Genomic DNA, 23,018 nt, shown 5'->3' on the forward strand with positions numbered 1-23,018 from the left:
GAGAGATGCTCAACATTTCTGGGTATGCTTTACATGTCTTGACATCTAAATGGTCAAATTAAACCAATATGTGCATGGTATTTGTACTGAAGAGATGAGTGATGGAAAGGAGCATTCGAAAGTAAAAAAGATTCTTTAGCAGTCCTTGACATGTGTAGGCCATAATGTTTTGAGTAACTTTGCTATAAGCCTCTTATATTCCAAAAACAAAACAAATGTCTTTTTCTAGGGTCAGTGTTACACAATGTAATATTAATTGCTTCTTTTAAACTTGTGGGCTGTAATACAGTTCTCGACTGCCACGTCTCTTCCCAGAAACATTTGATCTCGCAAGGCTGAAGTTGCCCTGTGGAAAATTTCCTTGCATGTTTCCAGACACCATGATGCAAACAAAGCAACATGCAGAGAAATGTCAATGTAGCATGTAAATGAATAGAAACTGTAAAAAGAACCTGTGCTTGCTTGTACTTAAATAGGGCAAAAGCAATATAAACACTTATCTGTGGTTTTACAGAGGCTAATTAACACTAATGTAACTGTTAGTGTTATATAATGACTAATTATCTATTGATCATCGGACCAGTAAAGTCAGTCTCTCGATTTCTGAAACAGCATTATTGTGTTTTTTTCCCATTTGAATAATATAATCAAAAGGTGCGATAAAGATTTGTTTTTCCTAAGTGATCACTTTCAGACTGAGCTTTCATGCTTTGTAGGCAAGGCTTGTTGTAGGAGGACAAAATAAGTTTGATTTCACATCCAAGCTGGTAGCTGAAAGTAAGAGACTTTCCAGGCATGGAACTGTCTTAACTTACTGAAGGGGTGGTTCCCTCATACAGAGATCAAGCTGCAGTAATCGGACAGCAGGTGCTATCCCTGCTTAATGTGCCAGTAAGATCTGTGGCAATTTCTGTAGGTGGCTTCATGTGTTCATTTGGCTCATCCAATGCTTTTAAAAATGCAGACCATGTTTCACATATATTTTAAACAAAGTATCATATAATGCCTGCATATTTAAGGAAAGTATAGTGTATCTTGCGAAATAAACAGACACAAATAGCAGTAAAGCAGTGAAATTGTTCTTACGCCAAACAGGACTTTATGGAGAGGTCTATTAAGAATTGAAAATGCAGAAAATTGGTATCTCAAATTTCACCGGACATCTTGAAATACTTAGTGGTCTAACCTATATCATGGATTTTTTTTTGATGTGGTCCTGTTGGTCGTGGACTGTGATTTAAAACTACATCACAACAGAATGGATGGAATGGGAGAAGCTTTAATGATTCAGCAACATTTCAGTGCCTTTAAATTTAAGATTACTTCTTTAAAACTTAAATATAATACTGAAGTTATATTTTTAGAATGTACTTGCTCTACCTGTTTATAAACTGCCTGTTTATCAAAATATAAGCTTTGTTAGAACACCATAGTTGGTAACGTTAATAAATATCTTTGCAGTAAATGCTGCCCTCTTGTGTTCACACGTGCAAATTGCATGCATTGTATAATCTTCTGCATTATATATAGGACGAATTTTTATTCTATCTCGGTTCTTCACAAACCAAACCAGTTGGTTACTGGGTCAACAGGACCAAAATGAGGACAAATCCAGGACCAGAACTGGGTATCCCTGAAAGTATTTGGAAAGGGAAGAAACAAACTGATTTTGGAAACAAAACTACTCACTACAAATGTTTTTGATTTGATAACTTTCAACTTGAAAATAATTTTAATATGCATCTGTAAGATTTTGCTCCAGCTCTCTTTATCTGGATATGTCCTCATCTGAACTGAATCAAAAACCATCATTTAAGAAGGTGCAGCTCAGAGTCCTGGACTCCTACCTGGAGCTGGAGGTTGTAGGTTTGAGTCCCAGCAGTGAGGTTGGCTCTTGTAGCAGTGAGCAAGGAGTATTGTTGCTCTGATGGCTCCAGTGTCCCCAGCCGTGTCTCATCCAGAAGCCTGCCCTGTCCTCCCATTCGTATCAGCACCACAGACGTTGGGTTGACCTGCTGTCTGTGAGCCACATGGCGAGAGTGTGCACTGGGTGTGATGATGGATAGAATGTATTTTATAGGTAATATGTGCTTTAGTCAAGGCCATGTGCCAGAGACATTTTAACTGCAGTAGAGGCTACAGTGTTTAGATGTACAGTAATTAAGGTTTATAGAGCTGAAAGGTTACCCATTGATCTGGAAGAACTGACAAATGAGAAAGACAGTCCTCAGCGACCAGGCAGGGTGCAATGCATCCCATCTTTCTGGTTTCTATAGGCCTACATTTTATTTTAGCACATATTTAAACAAGATGCCACAGTGAGGACACCCACTGGTGGGTTAGGTTTTAGAACACTTCTAAAGTTAACATATGGGTTTCCATAGATGGAAGAAGAAACACTCTTCAGTCAGTGAAGAGTTGTGGGACCATTATGGCCTGCATGTGCCATTGCAAAGAGTCTACCAGCATCTGGAATTCTGCAGGAGGGATGTTGGACCATTCTTCCATGAGAAAGTCATGCAGCTCATGCCTGGTTGATGAAGGAGGAAAACACTGTCTCCAATAAATGCTCTGCTACGTTCAGATCTAGGGAGTGAGAAGGCCCTATGACTTATGAATAACATCAGCATCAGACTCACCAAACCCCTGGGTGACCACGTGTGGATGAGGGTACTGTCATCCTGGAAGACATCCCTCCAGGCAGGGGAGAAATGCTGCAACAATTGCAACAATGGTGCCCATGCACTCATCCTTTTGTCAAAAACATGCTCACTGCTCAACAGTCTGCTGCCTGAGCTCTTTGCATCACACGAATAGCAAATACGCATAGTATGTGTGATGAGCGGCTCGATCACTGCAAGCTTACCCCTTACTGGTAACTGCTCATGTCCCAGGTTCCCATTTACAGATTGACATTGACTTCCAATTGATCTACAGTCACTCGCCTGTATTGCCTTGCACTTCCAATGAATGCAGGGATGTCACGAGGCTGGAGTATGTGCGCCCTCCCATTGTTGCTGCTCTTGGCTGATGAGAAACTTCAGCAAATTCAACTGTCTTGGTCACTGAAGCTCCTGCTCCTGCACTCTACCAATCAGCCCTCTTTCAAAGTCACTGAGGTTTCCTCTTACAGCCACGGAAGAGGCTTGTCTAGTATTTTCTATGTGACCTAAGCATGCAGAGATATTATTTAATTAATGCATGAGTCCCAGCTCTGCAGAAGAACTTGCTTTCAGTATAAAGCCCCTCGTGTAGCCAGGAGTTTCTTTTTTTCTGTCCACTACTTCTGAGAATTTCCATTTCTGCAATATGCAAATGCCTCTTTTCTCAACAATATTTTAGTTCACGAATAAAGTTGTTTCCTTCAATAGCACAGTGCCCCTGATATCACAGTGGTCGGGATTTCTGATCTAGACAGTGCCTCACACTAATCCAACAAAACTATTTACCAAAGCAACCTGACTCCTGTCTCCCATCCAACTGCCAGCTTCTCTCTGTCTTGTTAAGCTTCTGACAATGTGACAAAATCTGGTGTCAGGTTGGTGTTCCTGCCGCAACACATTCAAAATCCTTGAAACTTCACTGCTACAATGTCCTGATACTCGTAGACCAGCCGCTGCATTTCTGAACACAAGCAGTACCCACAAATCCCTTGATTTAAAGAAGTATAAAGTACACCACGAATGAACAGATGGGTGAAATTTACATTTGGATTCAAGCACTTAATCTTTCGGTTAATTCAATATCAGAGTACACACAGCAGCAGAGGTAAAACTGTAATCACTGTTGGTCATTCTGAACACTGGCATATTTATTTGGAAGAAGAATTTTTGCTGATTAATACATAAGCATCTACAAAACATCGGTATAATAAATAATAAATCAGACCTCAAACCTACAGTCCCCACAATATCACCTTAAAAATCCTAAGAGCCAAGGTTTCATAAAAACTAGGCCTTTTAGCATATTAGGAAACTAAAAACTCCCCTCCCCCTGCCCATATAACTCTGTCTGAAGACTGACGGAAGCTTTTTTTAGTCTGCTACAATCCAAATGGCGTACAGAAATCTTTGTTTTTAATTAAAGCGGTAAATGGATTTGCACATAACCGTTTGCGCTGCCTGCTTTTTTTTTTAGCAGTACCTTTGTCAGAGAAGGACGAAGCGCTCAGGGAAGCCTGCCACATGAACTGGTCATGTTAAATGTCATCACAGAGTGTGTGAGAGAAATGGGCCAAACACGCATTTTGACTTTTTTTCATCCTGGGTGCAGCAGCCCATGAGATCTAAGATAAAAGAACTCAAACTTCCAAGCACATTTGGCACTGGGCTGCTGTTGGCATAACATCAGTCAAGAGTATACCAGCTTGCTTCTTTCTGCAGTGCGATGGGCAGAGCTGGGGCTCAGAGGCAGGGGCTTAATAAACGTGCATCAAGCTGTTTGGAATCTATATATAATGCAGATTGTTTCCGCTAATCAAGAACACCGCATATTCCAACTGCTGGGAGCTATGCATCTAATTTATTATCAAGGCGGAGCTACTTTAAAAATATGGACAAAAAAAAACACATTCGTTTGGAAAAGATGAATGATTCAACCAAACTTTTTTAACAAGAACAGCTGATCAAGACTGGTTTTTAACAGGTTACGTTGAGGATTATTTATAACATTTTGATAGTAACAGTGTGAATTATGATTAAAAAAGGGAACAGAGTATGGGATTGACTGAGAGCTTTAGAAAAATATCAGTAGAGAAGTAAAGAAAAACCGTGGGCCTGCAGCAGTGTGGAATATTGGTTAGATCTCTGGACACATAACTGCATGTTAATGAGCTTAATTCTCAGGTGAGGCACTGCTGTTGCACCTACAGTATAAGCAAGGTTAGTTCACTCAGATTCCTGCAGTTAAATCCTCAGCTATGTAAATGGATACTAAAAAAAAGTCTTGGATATACAGTAAGCAGCAGCCACATGCATCAATAATGAAAGAGAAGAGAGGGGTGTGGTAGCACTGGGAGTCTGGAATGGCAGTTGTGAAGTTTGCCACTCCTTGTGGCTGACATGCCCTGGTGTAAGAAGTGACTGCTGCACCACTCAGAGCAGCCGAAGATAAAACACAACTGTGTGGCTGGTTCCCCCTTCAGTCAACAGCGGTGCGGGATTTCTGGACCATATAACGTACAGTACATTGAGCAAACCTGAAGACTGCACACATGATTCAGAGGCCAGGGAGACATCAGGACACATCACACATTTCTGGATGCTAGCTGTATGATTCATTTTTCCTAAAATAGAGCTCTCACCCCCAGGAGAGTCTTTTCAAAAATATTAATGCTACCAGGCCTGACTTTTAACTCCTCGTTTGAGAGCTCTAACTAAAGGGCCACATCTCTTCTCTCAGAGGCCTGCTGCAGTGTCTTGCCTTCTAATTTTGGGGGATTTTTGAGCCCACACCGGGGGGTGTGCAAACCCCCCCACCTCCCCACCACTCTCTCTTTGTGTACGTGTGTGTGTCTTTTTGTTTCCGAAAGCTTGCAGAGCAGCAAGAGCAGGAAAGCTGCCGCAGAGAGACGAACCCGGAGGAGCAAGTGCGAGGCAGGGCGCCGCGCATCCCACAATGCACCGCGGGCAGGGGGACTCCGAGCTGGAATGTTGTTGCTGTCATTGGGAGCTTCAGCACAGAAACTTTTGCAGACAAAACATGGCTACAGGGCGGCGTTAATTGCGCTTACAAGAACCGGTACGTGACATTTAAACACGCATTACTCGCCGGGCTGCGGGGAGCCGGTCGTGGCGTGGTGCGGGTCCAGCTCAAAAATGGCACTTTTTTTTTTTTGCGATTTAGCTCTCTCCCTGTTCCTTTTTTTTCCCTCTCTCTCTCTCTCTGTGTGTGTGGGTCTCTGTGACTGATCTCAGGCAATCAGGCCTCCGCTCGGTTCGCAGGTTTAATTGCGAAGCGACATTGGGGAATTTGCATCGTTCTTGACGCTGAATGGCAGCGGGCACGTCCGTGCGGCGGCAGGGCTCGTAAGGCTGGAGGGTTTTCGGAAATAGCCAGCGAGAGCCAGCCGCAGACTCGCCACCTACCTGTCTTTGTGAGTGCGATTCAGTTGTTTGTCGCTGGTGTTTTAAGGGAAAGAAGAGAAGCCAGCAGGCCTTCAAAACTAGGTGCAGAGGCGCTCGATTTGCTCTTGGGTTTTGTTTTTGCTTGGTTTTTTTTTTGTGTGTCTTTTAAAACGATTGCGTGCTTCGTCTGTGTAGTTTCCGACATAAGGCGGGTGTGACGTGAATTCGTCTCGGAAGGCAACACTTTTGCGTCGCTTTTGCACCGCGGGCTCCTGGTCCAAGTCCTGTGAACTGAGCTGGGCTGCGGGTGGTCTTGGTCTCGGCTGCAACTTCGGCAGCCTCAGGTAGCCGAGCCGGGGGCGCCCAGGCAGGATCGCCGAGACCATCGGACACCTTGAAAACCCTAGACAAATTCACTTAATTTGCAGCCGCGGCGATAGGAAAATATGACGTGAAAGCAATCCTCAAAGATTACCGTTTAACCCGTTCATTTCCGCGTTGTGACGTCTGTTCTATTTTTTTAAATTTTTGTTCGGTGCTGTGGCGTGAAGGCGTTATTTTTTTTTTTGGTATCTTTATTTGCCTCCGTGCGTCGTTTTAAACGCCTCTGTGGTGAACCGGGCGCTTTTTTGGTTACCGATTTACCGTGCTGCAAAACGTCCCGACTTGCTGGGTAGCAAGAAACACCACAGAAGCCGTTGGCAAGCGAGTGCGGACCTTTGCCCACCGAAATGCATGTTATAGAAAGGAAGGGACGAATCCTGCTTGGACCTTGCAGGAACCAATTCAAGAAAATCAAATGCTGAAATGCACAAATAAAAATAAACGTATAAGGTGTGATGCAAGGAAAACTGGTGTTCTTTTCGCAAATACCGAAGTTTCAGGTACAGTGTTTGAATCAGTATTTTCTGCAGATGTTTCAGAATGAGAATCTCCCCCCTTTGAATAGCTATTCGGTCCATTTCAAATGTTAAAAGTTGAAAGAAACCCATCATACAGTATTTGTTTCAATGACGGGGGAGGGCAGTGCACTTACCTTTTAGATGTGTGTTTAAGCAAATTGAAAGTCTTAAAAGTGTTGCTTACCTGGATTTGGCTGTGTTAAAATCCTGTGGGTGAGGTCTGCGTGCATCCAACCCCTTTGACCTGAAAATTGACACGCTTAAAATGCAAGTAAAAATGAGTGGATCTCCGAGATATGGGCCGGCTCTTTGTGTCTTCCGATAATATGCTTTTATGGATCCTGGAAAAACTGGAGAGTTCTCTGTTGTTTTTCATAGCACATATGTACTGATGTGTACGAATTTGGTTGAATGCTGTTTTTGTAAAGTTGCTTGGGTCAACATTTTAGCTTTCAAAGTAAAAGGTTAAATTTTTGAGTATACGCGGAAAAACAAAAAGAGCATAGCTACCTGGTTGCTCTCGGGTTGAGACATCTGCACACCCGTAAGATGTAAGGTTAGATGAAACGTAGCCTGATGGGGTCATTGAATTTATTCTTAATTACAATTGCCCTTGGGGAATTAATATGCCTTGATGTCAATAAAATGCCATTTTTGGCAAATAAAGCCTCTTCCTGATTGTTTAAAAAGACGACATCGCTTGTAAGTTCCTCTGTGATGAGCCGATGAGCTAGAAAAAATATCTGAAATATATCATGTACATTACGTATAGGGGAAATAACATAATGGAGCTAAATGGTAGTCTAGACACTAAGTTACAAAATGTCAAAGGAGTTGCAGTTACTACTGTAGCTATCAATGACCTATAGGCTAACCTTTTTGAGGGTATGTTGTGTTACAGCTTCACTACGTCGGGAAAATAGTAGTTTAAATAAGCAGTTCGGACATTTTTCCGCTTTTGAAACGGCGTTTCTACTTAATAATACGTTCTCTCGCTTTTAACGGCGACAAAATTAACCAGATAAATGTGGGTATACTGACATTGTATTCGATGGATTACTGATGTTTCACCGTTGAACATGTACCTGGAAAAGAAGACCAAAATACCTCACAATCATTCGAGCGTAAGACCTGACACCTACAGTATATCCTGGTTGACCCCGCAGTATAATTTACACGGTCTCCTGTGCTAATATTTCAGTAACCGGTTTTGGTCACGTTCAGAGGATTGTCTGAACAGCGATTCATACGGGAAGCCATACTGCAGGAGACAGGGTGGTATACTGTACATTCCCTAGAGTCACACAAGCAAGCGAGAGCCTGCTTTCTGGAAGATAGCCGATGTTAAAACTACATCGAAACTACTTTTCATACATATCAGAATTAAACAGCACCAGCGTCCTATCTGAAGCGGTTGTTTTGTACTATTCTTTATAATCTTTGGGTATGCTGTGCAAAATGTGGGAGTACCAGCCCTCCAAGCGTCTACATTTTACTGGCTCTTGTTCATGTACATATATTAACGATGAATTACAGTCGTCAAATAAGACTCATAGTATCGTCTAGAAGCAAACATGGAAAAAAAAGTGATATACAAATGCAAATCCAGTTAGAATTAATTTACTGTCCTCTTACAGGTGTATTTTACAGTATGTTCTGTATGTAATGAAGTTATTGCCTACCTAGAGTATATAAAGTAAAATATTATTTTTGTTATAAGTGTAATACGATACATATATCGTCTGGTGTTTCATAGACTCATAAAGAAGTGATTTCTATGCCAAACATATTATGGATATGAAAAGTCAGATTTGCAAAAGTCAGTTTGCAAAAAGGCCACAGCCATTAAAAATGGAGAAATTATGAAGATGTGCCAATTTGCAAGAAACAATTGGGATAATGTTGGCTCACTTCACTTTTTCGATTGTGCCAAGCTGCTTGGTGAGCTAAGTTTAACCCAATTGTTTCATGGAACTTTTGGCACCTATTTCTGAGAGCTCTGCTGTTCAAGGCTGGGTCGTTTGGAAGTTCAGGTTCTATTTACAATACAGAATGATAAGATTGCTGCCTGTGTGCAGGAACACAATTCATTTTGAGCTGTTGTACGCTAGTGTAATTTACTTTAACATAAAGACTTAACTCCCAAAACATTTGCTCACCCGAAATTGGGGGGGTTGAACCCCCAAAAATGCCATTGTTCTAACATGGCTAAACATGTACGCAAAATAAAACCCAGAAACAAAAGCTGACATTCACCTCATATTAATCTTTTTATCTGAAATACGAATTTCACTATGCACACGGCAGAAATAACTCATTTCACTTCACTGTCCCAACACTTAAGCTTTTCAACCTGTTTCACTTTTAAGGTTTAAACAAAAGATTAGAATAAAGCGATCAGAATCAGTGGGTCTCTTTTTATAGTAACAAGGGATGTGAGAGACGTCGTCACCATATCACTTTCAATAACTGCTTATCCAGTCCAGGGTCACAGTGGCCTGGAGTCTGTCTCGGGAAGTGCTGGGTGCAAGGTGATCTTATACACCCTGCAGATGTGCAGTAAATGCATCGCCAGTGCACACACTCACACCACGGCCACTATCGCAGAAGCCAGTCCACCTACCAGTATGTCTTCGGACTGCGGGGGGAAACCGGAGCACCCAGAGGAGACCCACGAAAACATGGGGTGAACACGCTGACTTCCACACAGATCGCACCCCAGGAACTGAGCCCAAATGCTAACCACTGTACTACTGTGCCACCTGTAGTAGTAGAGGAGTTTATTGCCCTATGCACATGTACATTGCAATTCTTATTCGCACTGATCTCTTGGGACATACACAGCACAACAGACACCCCTAGATGGAATTGCATTATGTTCCGTGCTTGTTTAGCCATTACATGGGAGCTGTCCTTTCCGAGATGTGGAAATTAAGCGAGCCCGTTTTCCCTGGTCTCTCGCGTGCACAGGTCCTGAACGGCAGCGTCCCGTCAGCTCAGAATGAACATCGACGACAAGCTGGAGGGTATCCTGCTGAAATGCAGCAGCGCGGTGGACATGGCGCCGCCCCGGGGCCTGGTGGCGCAGGAGCAGGTCGCGGCGGCGCGGGCGGGCGGCAGGGGCATGCCGCACGACGACATCCTGGCGGACGAGGGCGAGGGCCTGCCGGACAGCCGGCTCCCGCCGCACGACCTGATCCCCCACGACGAGCTCATGGTCCACGAGGAGACGGTGAAGAACGACGAGGAGGACCAGGAGATGCATGACCGGCTCTCCCAAGAGCTGCACTACGCCATGCACCTGCCAGTAGGTCCCCTCCCTGCTGCCGCACTGCCGCTGCACTGTGGGATACTGCATCTTCATGCACAGTCAGGGATCATCTGACCAGCCCTGGGAAGAACAAGCACAAACAGAATCCCTAGGGTTGATCCAGAAAACACTGGACCGTAGATCGCATCCTCTTTCTCACTGCTTCACCCAATTTTGGGTTGCGGAGGGGAGCCGGAGCCTAACCTGGCAAACAGTGGGCACACGGCAGGATACACCCTGGATGGGACGCCAGTCCATCACAGGGCAGACAGACACAGACACGCACGCACTCACACCAGGGCCAGTTTTCCCAGGAGCCAGCTAACCTACCAGTGTGTGTTTGGACTGTGGGAGGCTACCAGAGCACTCGGAGGAAACCCACAGGAACATGTCGAGAACATACAAACTCCGTACAGATAGCACCTCAGGCATTGAAGCCAAAGCGCCGTAAGGCAGCAGTGCAAACCACTGTGTCACTGTGCCGCTCAAAATAGGACTGTTGTTTCACAAAACAGCATCTTGTTTTTGAGCCCTACTTTTAATATACCTCTGGGCTTTGGCTGCTTCTGGAGGTTTATGATGTAGTCGAATATCATGGCATCAGCTTCTGCAAGCTGTGTTATTTTTATATACGTGTACATGACTTAAAGTCTGATGTCTTTCTGTATTTTTCTCTGCAATACAACAAGGGACGCATAAGGTTCACTGATCCACACTAAATACGACGGCATCAGATTAAGTTGCTGATGAGTGTCGTGTGACGTCTGTCAGTTACTCAAATTCATTAAGTCACCAAGGTGGAAAGAGCTCACTCCGACCTCACTGCACATCTGCATGCAGTAATTTTCTCTTACCATTTAACTCTCTAATCCCAAAGCTGATTTTTGTTCTGAGGATGGGAATCTCGGCCACATTTGCCTTTTCACTCCTGCTCAGAGTCAGACCTGTGACTTGCTGGACCGTTGGTTAACAAGGATGTGCCAGAGTGGAGAGATGGACAAGTGGAAATCTTTCAGACGCTCTTTATGTCTTCTAAATATTATTTTGAAATTGCAACTTTTTTTAATAGAATTTTTTAAATAGAAAAAAAAAATACTGGAAATAGGGAATTTACAGTTCCACATAAATTATAAGGGCAAGTTATAAGAGAACTTTTCTTTATTATGCTGATAATTTGCAAATGACGTGGACTCGGAAAACTAGACAGTCATTCAGCTGTATTAGCCTTACTGATTATACCAGTCACAGCACTGCCACAAGTCCTCTTATGAACTGGCTTAGATTGTTAATCTTAGAAATGATAGAGCCTCTGTCTGTGTATCTCCATTTAGTAGCCTTGTGGTGTTTTGTAGGTAGATGTCAAACAGGAAATGAAGTTGTCTGAGGAAGCAGCGCAGCTGAAAAAGGAGAAGAAGCAGTCTAGAGAAATTGCTGAGTGTCAGAAAAAGAAGAAAAGAAAGCAGCACTCTCCTGCAAAGGTATTCTCACTCGATATCTCCCAGCCTTCCAGGCACGAGTGTGTTCAACTTCATCTCCTTCTGATGCACAAAGGAGGAACAGAAAGTTGGACTTTCATTACAGAAAGCCCTTAGGCTTAATTTCCTGGTACATACAGTACCAGTGGATTTAAGACAGGTTTTCACACCATAGCCAGTATATTTTTGTCATCTGTGGTATGTTCTTTGTCGGGGCATCTTCATGTTATCGTAGGGATTGGTACATAAAGGGAATGGCTTTCAGTGGCTTTGACTGTAATTGTAGGGTTAAATGATAACCTGAAAAGTATGCCCATCCTAAATTACAGCAGAAAACAGTGCCCTCCTGCCATTGTCTCTGTATCATAAGCTAGAAGACCTGTATTAAAAAGAGGCAAACCTATATAACATGGTTTATTTATGCTTATGTTAATTTATTCTAATTGATCGAAATCAGTATAATTTTCATATAATTATCTTGAACTTTAAAGATCATGTGAGTTTTAACTATAATTTTTAATGTACTGGCAAGAAAAGACATCAATTGCCATTTTAGGCTTCTTTTTATGAAATCTTTTTTCATTTTTTGCAGCATGTAGGAAGGTTGGAATTGATTGGTTTTGACTATTATTTTGCCTGAATAAGGTGCATAGATTTGTCTTTATTTTGTTTAATGCCAAAAAGTATTACAGTGCTAAGCATTAAAAATCAAATGACCTTCCGTCCTTTCTTGGGGAAAGAATGTTTTGAATTTGAATGTGATAAAAGTGGACCAGTTTTATATGTTCGTAAATCTCCTGGTTTATATTATTTCACCACTGTGATTTTTAGTTAAATCATTATAAGAATCAGAACATGATCGATATGACATTAGTGACTATACAGTATAAAATAACTAATATAAAATTAATCTATTTATTATTTTCCAATGTGTAGGGCTAATTGTTTATTTTTACAACTTCAGTACTAAATTTATCAAATTATTATACTTTAACAAAAGAAATTTAAAGAAGTAATAGTGGAAAATACATTGTAGTTCTCTTTATTTTCAATGTTAATTTCTTGCCACTCTACTTAATTATAGAGTTGTGATCACCCATATTTGAGCTGTTTTTATTTCCTGTCTAACGCAGTGAAGTCTATTAATATCAAAAAGAGTATTTTCTGACACAGCTTAAGCTCTTTGCTCTAATGTGCTCCTTTGTTAAAAATGGAGAAATACAGCAGTAATTCCTTAATGTTAAACTCCTGAACTATACAGGTTGTACAGATTTTTACTGACTTTGTCGAATGTCTTTTTTCTTGGTATCGTCATCATTTTAATTCAATCAAAATTGAACGGGATTAACAGATTTCACCTACTTTTTTAAGTTTTACAAACCACATCATCTCAGATATATTAGAGGGTAATGATGCAACATCATTTTAACTACAGGAGGAATGTAGACTTTGAATGAATTGTAATTCTTTTGTACTTTGTTTTAAAACCTGGTCTTAAGACACAAAACACAGTAAATTACTTCTTCTGTTCGTATCAGATTCTTACCTTTAATGAAGATGGATCACTGGGACTTAAGAGTCCAAAGTCTCATGTCTGTGAGCATTGCACCGCTGCCTTCCGAACCAACTACCATTTACAAAGACATGTCTACATCCATACAGGTACGGACGGGGCTGAGCTATTGCCCCTTGCTGCTTTAGTTCATTCACCACCTCAGCAAAATTCATTTCCACTGTCTTTTTTCACCATATTACAGAACTAGGCAGTGTTTGAGCTCCTGGCAGTCTGTCATCCTGGGCTTCTCCTCTGCTTTGAAAACGCACTAATTATCCATCACTGTGGTTACCTGGCAGGGACGTTTTTTTAAAATGCATTACTGTGCAATTAAGATAAACCTGAGAAATTCTATAGTATTTTTGTTGTTTGAATGAATCTATGGAATTTGTAGATTTTGCACACGTATCTGTATTTTTACATTTTAAGTTCAGTGTACCCTTCCTTGGTGACTGGTATTTTAATATATTTCCAACGAAAAAAGAGAATGCAATGTAATGCACACAAAGTATGTCTTCTCTTTGGTTGTTTCAGGTGAGAAGCCATTTCAGTGCAGCCAGTGTGATATGCGTTTCATCCAGAAGTACCTGCTACAAAGACATGAAAAGATTCACACTGGTAGGATGAGAATTTCTAATGACGCGATACAGATTATAATGTCGGCAGCGGAAACATTTTTTGCCCTTTAGCCCATTTTCAATGTCCCAATTTACACATTCGGGCATTGAGTTTCCTTAAGAAATCTGATTTGAGAGCAGGAAAAGCTGGTCGGACTCGGATCGTTGCATGCTCCGTACATTGTGTTTTTAAAGCCCATGTGGGGATGATGTGACATGGGGCAGCTTTGTTGCCATGGTTTCCATAGGCTAAAGAATTTTATAGCTGGGACTGAAAGTGGATTCTCTCAGCTCTGTAAAGGCGGTGGCTGGAAATGCACTTTTGCTTTTGTGCTCCCCCTGCTGTTCAGTCAGTGCAGTACACTGAAGCTGTCTCGTTATGATGCCAAGTGTTTGCATCATTCCAGTGAAGTTCAGGCCTTGTACTTGTCACATTCGTCTCCCACTTTGCACCTAGGTGCTTTGCTTCCTGAATTTAATATCTCTGCCGGCAGGATTGCTTCTGTCTTTTCCCGAATGTAAAGGTTTTGCAGTAAAAGCTGATTTCTAATTTGGCCCTCCCATTTCTCACTTCTGTGGTGGTATGATAGTATGGGTGAGGCTCTTCGTTCCTCTCAAGCTGTAAATATCGTTCCTTCACCTGTTTTACAAACAACATAAATTGGACATGCAGCTCGTATTGATAGCGCACTGCAAGGCATATCTTCTGTCTGCAGGGAAATCACGTTACGGAAAGGGGTTAGATCATAGTTTCGCATTATTCAAAGAGTAAGATGTTTCTCCATCCTCTGATGTGCCAAGGCGGTAATGAAGCGAGATGCGGTCTGTTTGCATGTTGACAGGTGAGAAACCCTTTCGCTGTGATGAGTGTGGTATGAGATTCATACAGAAATACCACATGGAAAGGCACAAGAGAACCCACAGCGGAGAAAAGCCCTACCAGTGCGAATACTGCAATCAAGTAAGAACGCGCCTTTCTTTACAAAAAGGAATCTACGATGGATCTGTAAAATGGGGCTTTACTGAAAGCCGCTTCCTCTGCTTTTAATTTAGTAGAACCTTTAGTATGGAAATTAAGTATAAACTCATTTACATGCATCTGTGTTCTTAACTGACTTAACTGCTAGCAGCTGCTTCAGTACGTCTGTCGTACGTACTGTAGGTAGGCCTTAATTCCCTCTCCTTCTGTCGTAGTACTTCTCCAGGACTGATCGCGTGCTGAAACACAAGCGCATGTGCCATGAGAACAGGGACAGGAAGGCGAACAAAGCCGCCGCAAAGGCTGGGCTGCCGGGGAGCGAGGAGGACTTGGGCTTCTCCTCGCCTCCGAAGGAGAGCCCGCTGCCAAAGAAGAAGCGACAGAAGAGCAGTGACAAGTCCAGGACGTTAGCGGCTCTCCCGGAGAAGGCCAGCAGCGACGAGAGGCTGGAGCCCAAGACTGGCAAGAACGATTACCTGCCACTGTTCGCGGTCGCCTCCAAAGTGAAAGACGAGTACATGGTGGCCGAATACTCCGTCGAGCTGCCCCACTCGTCCCTCGGGGGCAGGCAGCTGGGCGAGTCGGCCGCCGAAGAGATCCACCCTCCCAAACTGGTCCTTAAAAAGGTCAGCAACAAGAGGAGCCAGAAGCCGCCCCTGGAGCAGAACCAGAACATGTCTCCCTTGTCTTCTTTTGAAGACGGCAAGGTCACCAAATACACGTTTGACCTTGTTGACAAGCAAGGCCTTCTAGAGGTAGAGAGCAACGCAGATATGGACCAGGTAGACAACCTTCAGGAAGGCCCAAGTAAACCAGTTGCAAACAGTACCAATTATGATGATGCCATGCAGTTCTTAAAAAAGAAAAGGTACCTGCAGGCAGCTACCAACAACAGTAGGGATTATGCCCTTAATGTGGGAACAATTGCTTCTCAGCCCTCTGTCACCCAGGCGGCTGTGGCCAGTGTCATTGATGAGAGTACCACAGCCTCTATTTTAGACACACAGACCTTAAACGTTGAAATTAAGTCTAACCACGACAAGAATGTTATTCCTGACGAAGTGCTTCAAACTCTCCTGGACCACTATTCCAACAAGGCAAATGGACAGCCTGAAATATCTTTCAGTGTGGCCGACACAGAGGTGACCTCAAGCATATCCATTAACTCCTCTGATGTCTCTGAGGTTAATCAGGCTGAGGCTATTGGGACAAGTTCCCAGGCACCCTCCACAGAAAAAGCCAGCATGCTCCAGGAATACTCCAAGTTTCTTCAGCAAGCCTTGGAAAGAACTAGCCAGAACGATGCCTATTTAAATAACCAGAGCCTTACATTTGTGACTGAGAGTCAGAGTCTTTCAAGCCAGCCTTTGTTTTCCACCATTGACAAACAGTACACTTTGACAAGCCGGTTTCGGTCAGGGATGAACTCTCCTTTGAGGTCCTCCTCAGAGAAGTCTCATTTTGGGCTAATAGTTGGAGACTCCCAACACTCTTTCTCATTTTCAGGGGACGAACCCAATCATTCTTCTGTCTCCCCTGCAGAAGACTTTCTTGAGCAGGTGACTTCCTCGAAAAAAAATGAGCCGCAGACAATCCACCAAGCCTTTCAGATAGCTGCCTTTGAGCAGAACTTCCGATCTCAGTTCCAGAGCACCAGATCTGGAATCTCTTCCCAGTTCAGCACTGCCAACGGACAAGTGAATCTGCGGGAACATGGATCAGGCTCAGACTTCCCAGAATTCCCCTTGGTTAATGTGACTGAGAACAGAACACAAATGACTTCTTCACCAGATGCCACAACCAGCCAGACGTTTGGCTGAAAAAAAAAACGTAATTTTTCAAAGGCACTTTATACCCATGTTTTTTTTTATTTCTTGCCAAACTGGACTGCACTGTAAAAGGTAAAGTTCACAGTAATTTGAATACATGGTCATTTAAAAAAAAAACAATGAAATTCATAATGCTTTTTTCCCTTCAATGTTTCATCTCTTAATTCTCTAATTTCTTAGAGAGAGAACTGTATTAGTTCTGTTTTGGACATGAGATATGTTAAACATTTTTTTTTCATTGCTTTCTTAAGTACTTTTATTATTAAGGTTAATTTAAGTGATGAATGTAATAACCCATATTTAAATAATGTGTGTCTAGCACAGCTTTACAGTCTTTAATCATGCAGTGTAGAACAAATAGTGACTATAAGAACAAGCCTTTTCCTGAACTAAATTAAAAGTCTGTGATGTTTGTCAATTTTTAGGACCATTTTTGGTTGCATCTGTATTTTGAGCTTCTAAAGTGCTTCAAAATACTTGCTTATGATTGAATTTATTTAACACAAAGGTTCAGAGTTAAATGGCAAACTAGAGTAGTTCACCACTTCTGCCTGGAAAATTGGTCATTTATTCACATTGCTAAATGAACACAAGTTTTTTTATGCTTAATAATTAAACATTAACTACAGCGTGAAAAGGTGCAGTGCACTCCAGACTTTTGAATTAGAAGTAATTTCAGTGTATTAAAAATCTTAGGACAAACTGCTCCCAATAAGTGTATGCCTTTTCTTTACCTGTGAGAGTTTCTACAGTTTCTCAGTGCTCCAGGGAGTCAATCAAATATGATAACAGGTGACAGAAATACCTAGTCATTTACTTCACTTTCATTTCATAGTGATAGTAAAGTATCAGAATTTGTACTATTTTAAAAAACAAAACATGCCAGCACCTGCAAATTGCAATAGAATAATTTTTAACCTTTTGCATCCTTACTTTTTCAAATTCTTAAAAAAAACAAAACAGGATGCAGTAATATGGAGAAGGCAAAAATATGATTTTATATTTTTGGGGCTTCTTTTGAAATGCAAAAAAATAACCTTTATTATTCTTGTACGTTCATAGTATATATTTGTATGAATAATTGTGTGGAACAGTCACCAGTAGCCTCTGATTACTGTAAACTGTACTGTCATAGAGCTCTGTTTGAAGCATCCAATTACTGCTGCTACCTCTCTAACTGACAAAGAAAAGAGGAATACTTCTCCCAGCTGTACAGCACAGGAATTAAAATTTGATTGAAAAAAATGCTTCTTCTGCATTTATGAAAGTCTTCAAAATTTCCTGTTTCCTGAGTAGCCAAGCTTTCAAAGGATGCAAAGGGCTAAATACGGTATATGTTAGTGTTGCTTTAAAACAGAGGATTGCACATGTTGGTGTAGAACTTAATAAAATAAATTACATTTTCATCAGACCATAGATCTGTAAATATCATCATTCCTTTCCTTTAAAATATGTTTTGCTAACTTGATTTGCACACTTGTGTCCCTTAAAAATGGCAATCAACCTTACACTTACATGCAATGATCATGGTTGTGTAGAAGTCCGCTATTAAATCTCTTAAGAAATTATTTTACTGTGCTGTCTTGAAAATTGCATATGCAAATTCTGACAAACAAATTGCTTGTTGTCCTGATATTATTAAAATATTGCTCAAATCAGTGGAAGGAATTTGAGAATCCTGACCTGCAAAATAGCAAATCGCAAGACTCACTGACAGAGTCACATGTTGGGGTGTTCAGAAAACACTCCATAGCCTGCTAGTGTGACTGTCCCTGTGATGCATACCACAATCTAAAGTTAAAGTATTACAAGTTTTCCCTTTATATTTCTTAAGTAACTACAAGCAGCTTGAAGACCTGTATTGTACTGATAAAAAGTATTCCTATAAAATAACACATTGTTGTTAAGGAATTGTATAATTACCAAGTGTAATTCACACTTTAATTGCAGTAATGACAGCATTTTGTTTCAAATCTTAGTAGTTTTCAGTATTTAAATTTGAAATAGAATATATTGTACATTATTGCTTTTTGTTTTAAAGAAATATATAAATGTCTTTTACATTTGCTTTTAACATTTCATTTGCTTATAACATTTTTCCCCATTGGTGCCTTTGCATGTATCTGCCATCTTCCTAATGTTTTGTTCACATAAAAATATATATGTATTTCTGTTAAAGCTGTAGAAGCACTTTTCCTGATTACCAAGCTTACAGCAGCATAAAAAGGAGTGACTTGTTACCTTTCTTGTTTTGGAGTCACGTCAGTGTGTTAGCATTCACAATGCGAAGTACGTTTTTGGGAACATTTTGAATCACTAATAGGCGACTTAACATTGTAAAGCACTTTTTTCAAAATTAATATTTTTTACTGATTGTATGTTAGTCATCCAACTAAACTAAAAAACTGAGCTCATTTTAATCTCTAAGGTGAACCGGTGAGCAGCAATACTTTTCTAAAGAGTGTATTGTGGTGTTGACAACATAGAAACACTGATATTTGAAAACAGGTTGTCCCCTGCAGGATAAATAATTGTTTCACTCCTTGATGTAACAAATGTAACATAAAATTATGGCCTTAAATCCAGCTCTTCATTGGCTATTTTTATCTGCTTAGTATGGAAGTACTTGTTTGTACTTTTACAAAATGCTGTGAGTTTGAAAGGATTGTCTGGGTAAGTTACTAAATCATACCTTAAGTGAAAGGCTTTGCTTTTGCTTTGCTTGTTCTGATTTTGTTATTAAATGGAAAACATATACTGTACAATGTTTCACTCGTAAATAGACAGCTACAATAACTCAGGTTTCCATCTTTCCACGTTCTCTTTCTTCGGTACAAAAGGTGATTGAGCTGTGGAAACTGGTACAGTTATGCTTTTCATTTTTGTTTGTGGCATTTAAGGTATGATTTAACATATATGATTCTAGACCTTTTAATATTGTGACATCTGCATTGTAGATTAAAAAAAGAGTATAGATATACTGAAGTTTTTAACCTGAATTTCAGCAACATTAAAACGGACTGTAAGATAATCATATCCTTATTAAATTGCCCTTGTTGTTTAAAAGCACAGTCATGCCCAATAGATTATGAAATGTTTCTATTTGTATGAAAGTCTTCCCGGTTTTTAAGGCTCGTACAGTATGCAGGTGTACTGTGATTTTATTTTTAATCATTTCTTATACCAAGTGTCGTTTATACAAGTACAAGAGAGTCATTCATTCAGATATTTTGAGTTTAGTAATCTGTTCTGACAATCAAGGACAAATAATTTCCTCTTCCTTTTTTCTAGTTATGCATTCCATTGTTTAAGAATATTACAGTAGAAAGTTTATGTTGGCTGTAAATATGTAATGTATCTTGAACTGTACACTCAACTTTTTGTTGCCTGTAAATACGATCATTTTAAACCAGTACAATTTAATTCTGGTACCTATAATGTGTTGTTTATCGGTTAAGCAATAATGTCTAAAATGATTAACTGGATTCAAGCAGGGGAATGGTTTACAATCAGATTTAAAGTCTATTTTAATAACTACACAAATAATAAAATGTGAATCGATTCTTAAAATTTGACAGTTTCTTTCCCCAGTTTTAATTAAAGTATTGCAATATTTTGGAAACTTTTGGCGATATAAAGGTTTCCAAAGTATCTAATACCAATGAAGTACATTATTGCAGTTCTGTGTTAATATTTTTCATTATTTAATGTCTTATATTTTTGCCAATTTCAATAAGCTTCGATACAGTTTGAATGAGGAACCCACCCTTGCTCATCTACCTGTGCTGAGGTAGCCCACGAATTCTCACATCTATGCATCAGTCTGATTCCAAAATCATTCTGTCAAACAGTTAATTTCTGGTTTCTGAAATTGTTTAACTTTAAAAATGTACATTCAGGATTCTGCTTCCTAGTATTTGAATAGGCCCTGAAGACTAAAGCCAATACTTGTCTGCAGTCAGTGCTTCACCATTATGATCAGGTGAAGTGCTAATCTAACACACACCTCTTGTGTACATTAGCCATATTTCAAAGTATTTTTTTACAGGAACATTTGCACAATAATTTCTGAACTATTCAGAGCAATGGCAAAATGAACTGATAATAAGGAATTTTTAACACTGTTAACTTTCACATCTAACAAATAGACTTAAGCGGAATACATTTCTTATTTTGTATAATTGGGATCAAGTTCACTGTTTTAAACACACGAGTTCCAAGGTTTCCGAGATATCTGTTACTAATATGTTGAAAATTACCCAGCTTATTCCCAGCGCGAGGGCAAGAAATGATTTCAGTCATTTCCCATCTGTAGTGCAGTTCTCTTTGAGTCTTCACATTGGGAAAACAAATTAAAACATCGCTCTAAAAGAGGTTGGTTTTTACAATGAAATTGATGTGAAATGGCATTTTAAATCCTTAGCAGCTGCCTTTTAAAGGTTTGTGTTAACAATCCAAAATGTTACATTTCACAGGAAAATATTTTTTTAAAAGCTTGCTGTTTATATTCTCACTCGCTCCTGGAGGGTTCGCCAGTCCTCTTTTGGTCACTTTTAGTACACTGGTTATCTTTTTGTATGTGTTGTAAGCTTTTTATCGTAGCAGATGCGGTTCAAGTAGGAAGAAATGACTTTGCAATATTATGTATAAGTTTTGTTTTGTCAAAATCTAATTATACTGGATATTGTTGGTTTTTGATTGTGTCTTACATTTTTGCTATTGTGGGTTCATTTGTCATTCAAATATATATGATTTACAGTATGTGAACTGTGTCTGAATAATTTGTTGATTTGCATGAATCTCTGCTTTGGCCCAGATCAAATGAAAGCTTCAGCTTTTCTTATAGTCACAAATTACAAATCCAGTTCCCGATAGAGGGTTTTCAAGCACTATGACTGCTGTTCCTGTGGGTTACCTTAAATAGTTAATAGTTCTACCTAGAGGAGGCCAGCTGGCCCGTTACATACTGTACTTCTCCAAACCTTTAATCTGAAGATCATCCCCAAGGCAGACATAACATCGTAACCGTAGAAGGAGTTCCAAGAAGAGCAACAAAAATATTCCTGTTTTTGGGGATTGTCATATAGGGACAGGTTAAAGGAGACAAGTTTCTTCAGTCTAGAGCAATGGTGATTGACAGGAGATCTAATCAAAGTATGTAAGATGACATACCCAGGCAGGGTCACAACTGGAAACTAAAAGTTCATTTTTAACTTGAAGAGCAGGATATGGTTCTTTACACAAACGGGTAACCTACCTTCCCAACTAGGTAGAGAGGGCAATATTCTGGGCTCACTAGAAAAATGGTTGGATAAATTTTCTTACTAAAGATTAACTTAGTTAAAAAAAAAACTGCCAAATGAGCATGTAGGGTAAAATTGGCTCTTGTCTGCAAATTTTCTTCTCTAAAATGCAGTTCGTGCACCACACTATTATAGGTAACATTTCTGCTGCTTGAAGCAACAATATAATGATATCATACTGAACTCCTTAGCATGCAAAACAAAAAGTAGCTTATGGAGTTTCACAGGCTTTAACCATTAAATCCAGCCACACAAAACTTTGTGCTGTTGTTACAACAGTCTTCTCAGAAACATGCATGTATACTCTTACGTAAAGTGGCAAAAAGGCTATCGTTAAATATTTACACGTAATTAAACCAATCTTCCCTCCAGCTTCTTTACAAGCAATTTATAAAAGTTAAATAAAACTTTCACTTCACTGTTAGGGAATACGAGAGCATCCACATGACTTCTTTAACATTTCATGAATAATTTATTGTTGAAGAAACGGCCACTAGTTTACAAGACAAATATTTTTTAGACTAGCAAGATCTAGACTCCCTAGATCCAGTCCTCTACCACTAGAGCGCTAACCCTTATGACTATCTTAACACACCCCAAAATGCTTGGATATCTTTATATTTTCTCTATTAACAGGACTGCTTTCACAATGGAATCTTCCGCAGGCAAGCCTGTCCTCTCAACTCATATTAAAAAGGAAACACATGGTGGTATCTAATAAAAATGCCAGGCAGAATTAAAAGATGCAAAGTATTAAAATAGTTCCACAGGTAATAACTGCAGCATATTCCCAACATTCTGCGATATTCCCATAATTCCCAACATATTCTGCAGGTCCCCTCGGTGCACAAATACCTGACAGGTTTCGGTTAATCACGTGGATATGAGGAGGGTTGTAGGTTATGACTTCTTTGCTGCCTATCCTTTGTATGGTCACAAGGTCACATGATCAAGTTGTCAGCTCCCTGCATGTTCCAGCCTGA

General features: G+C 40.3%; 1 protein-coding gene across 3 annotated transcripts; it reads left to right on the top strand.

The window, feature by feature from the left end:
- The first annotated feature begins 5,141 nt into the window (after positions 1-5,141).
- znf148 (zinc finger protein 148) lies at positions 5,142-21,493 on the top strand. Of its 3 annotated transcripts, none has more exons than XM_088606056.1 (7): positions 5,142-5,739; positions 9,938-10,274; positions 11,630-11,755; positions 13,291-13,414; positions 13,842-13,925; positions 14,767-14,885; positions 15,119-21,493. In XM_088606056.1, exons 2-7 carry the CDS (start codon positions 9,969-9,971, stop codon positions 16,721-16,723), a joined length of 2,364 nt encoding a protein of 787 aa, XP_088462182.1. In that variant the 5' UTR covers positions 5,142-5,739; positions 9,938-9,968; the 3' UTR covers positions 16,724-21,493. The 3 variants fall into 3 exon arrangements, with proteins under 3 accessions (XP_088462182.1, XP_088462183.1, XP_088462184.1); XM_088606057.1 differs by lacking the exon at positions 5,142-5,739 and adding an exon at positions 5,859-6,094; XM_088606058.1 differs by lacking the exon at positions 5,142-5,739 and adding an exon at positions 6,285-6,409.
- Positions 21,494-23,018: the final 1,525 nt, after the last annotated feature.

This window comes from Lepisosteus platostomus, chromosome 14 (assembly GCF_059453375.1).
Source record: "Lepisosteus platostomus isolate fLepPlt1 chromosome 14, fLepPlt1.hap1, whole genome shotgun sequence".
NCBI lineage: Eukaryota > Metazoa > Chordata > Actinopteri > Semionotiformes > Lepisosteidae > Lepisosteus > Lepisosteus platostomus.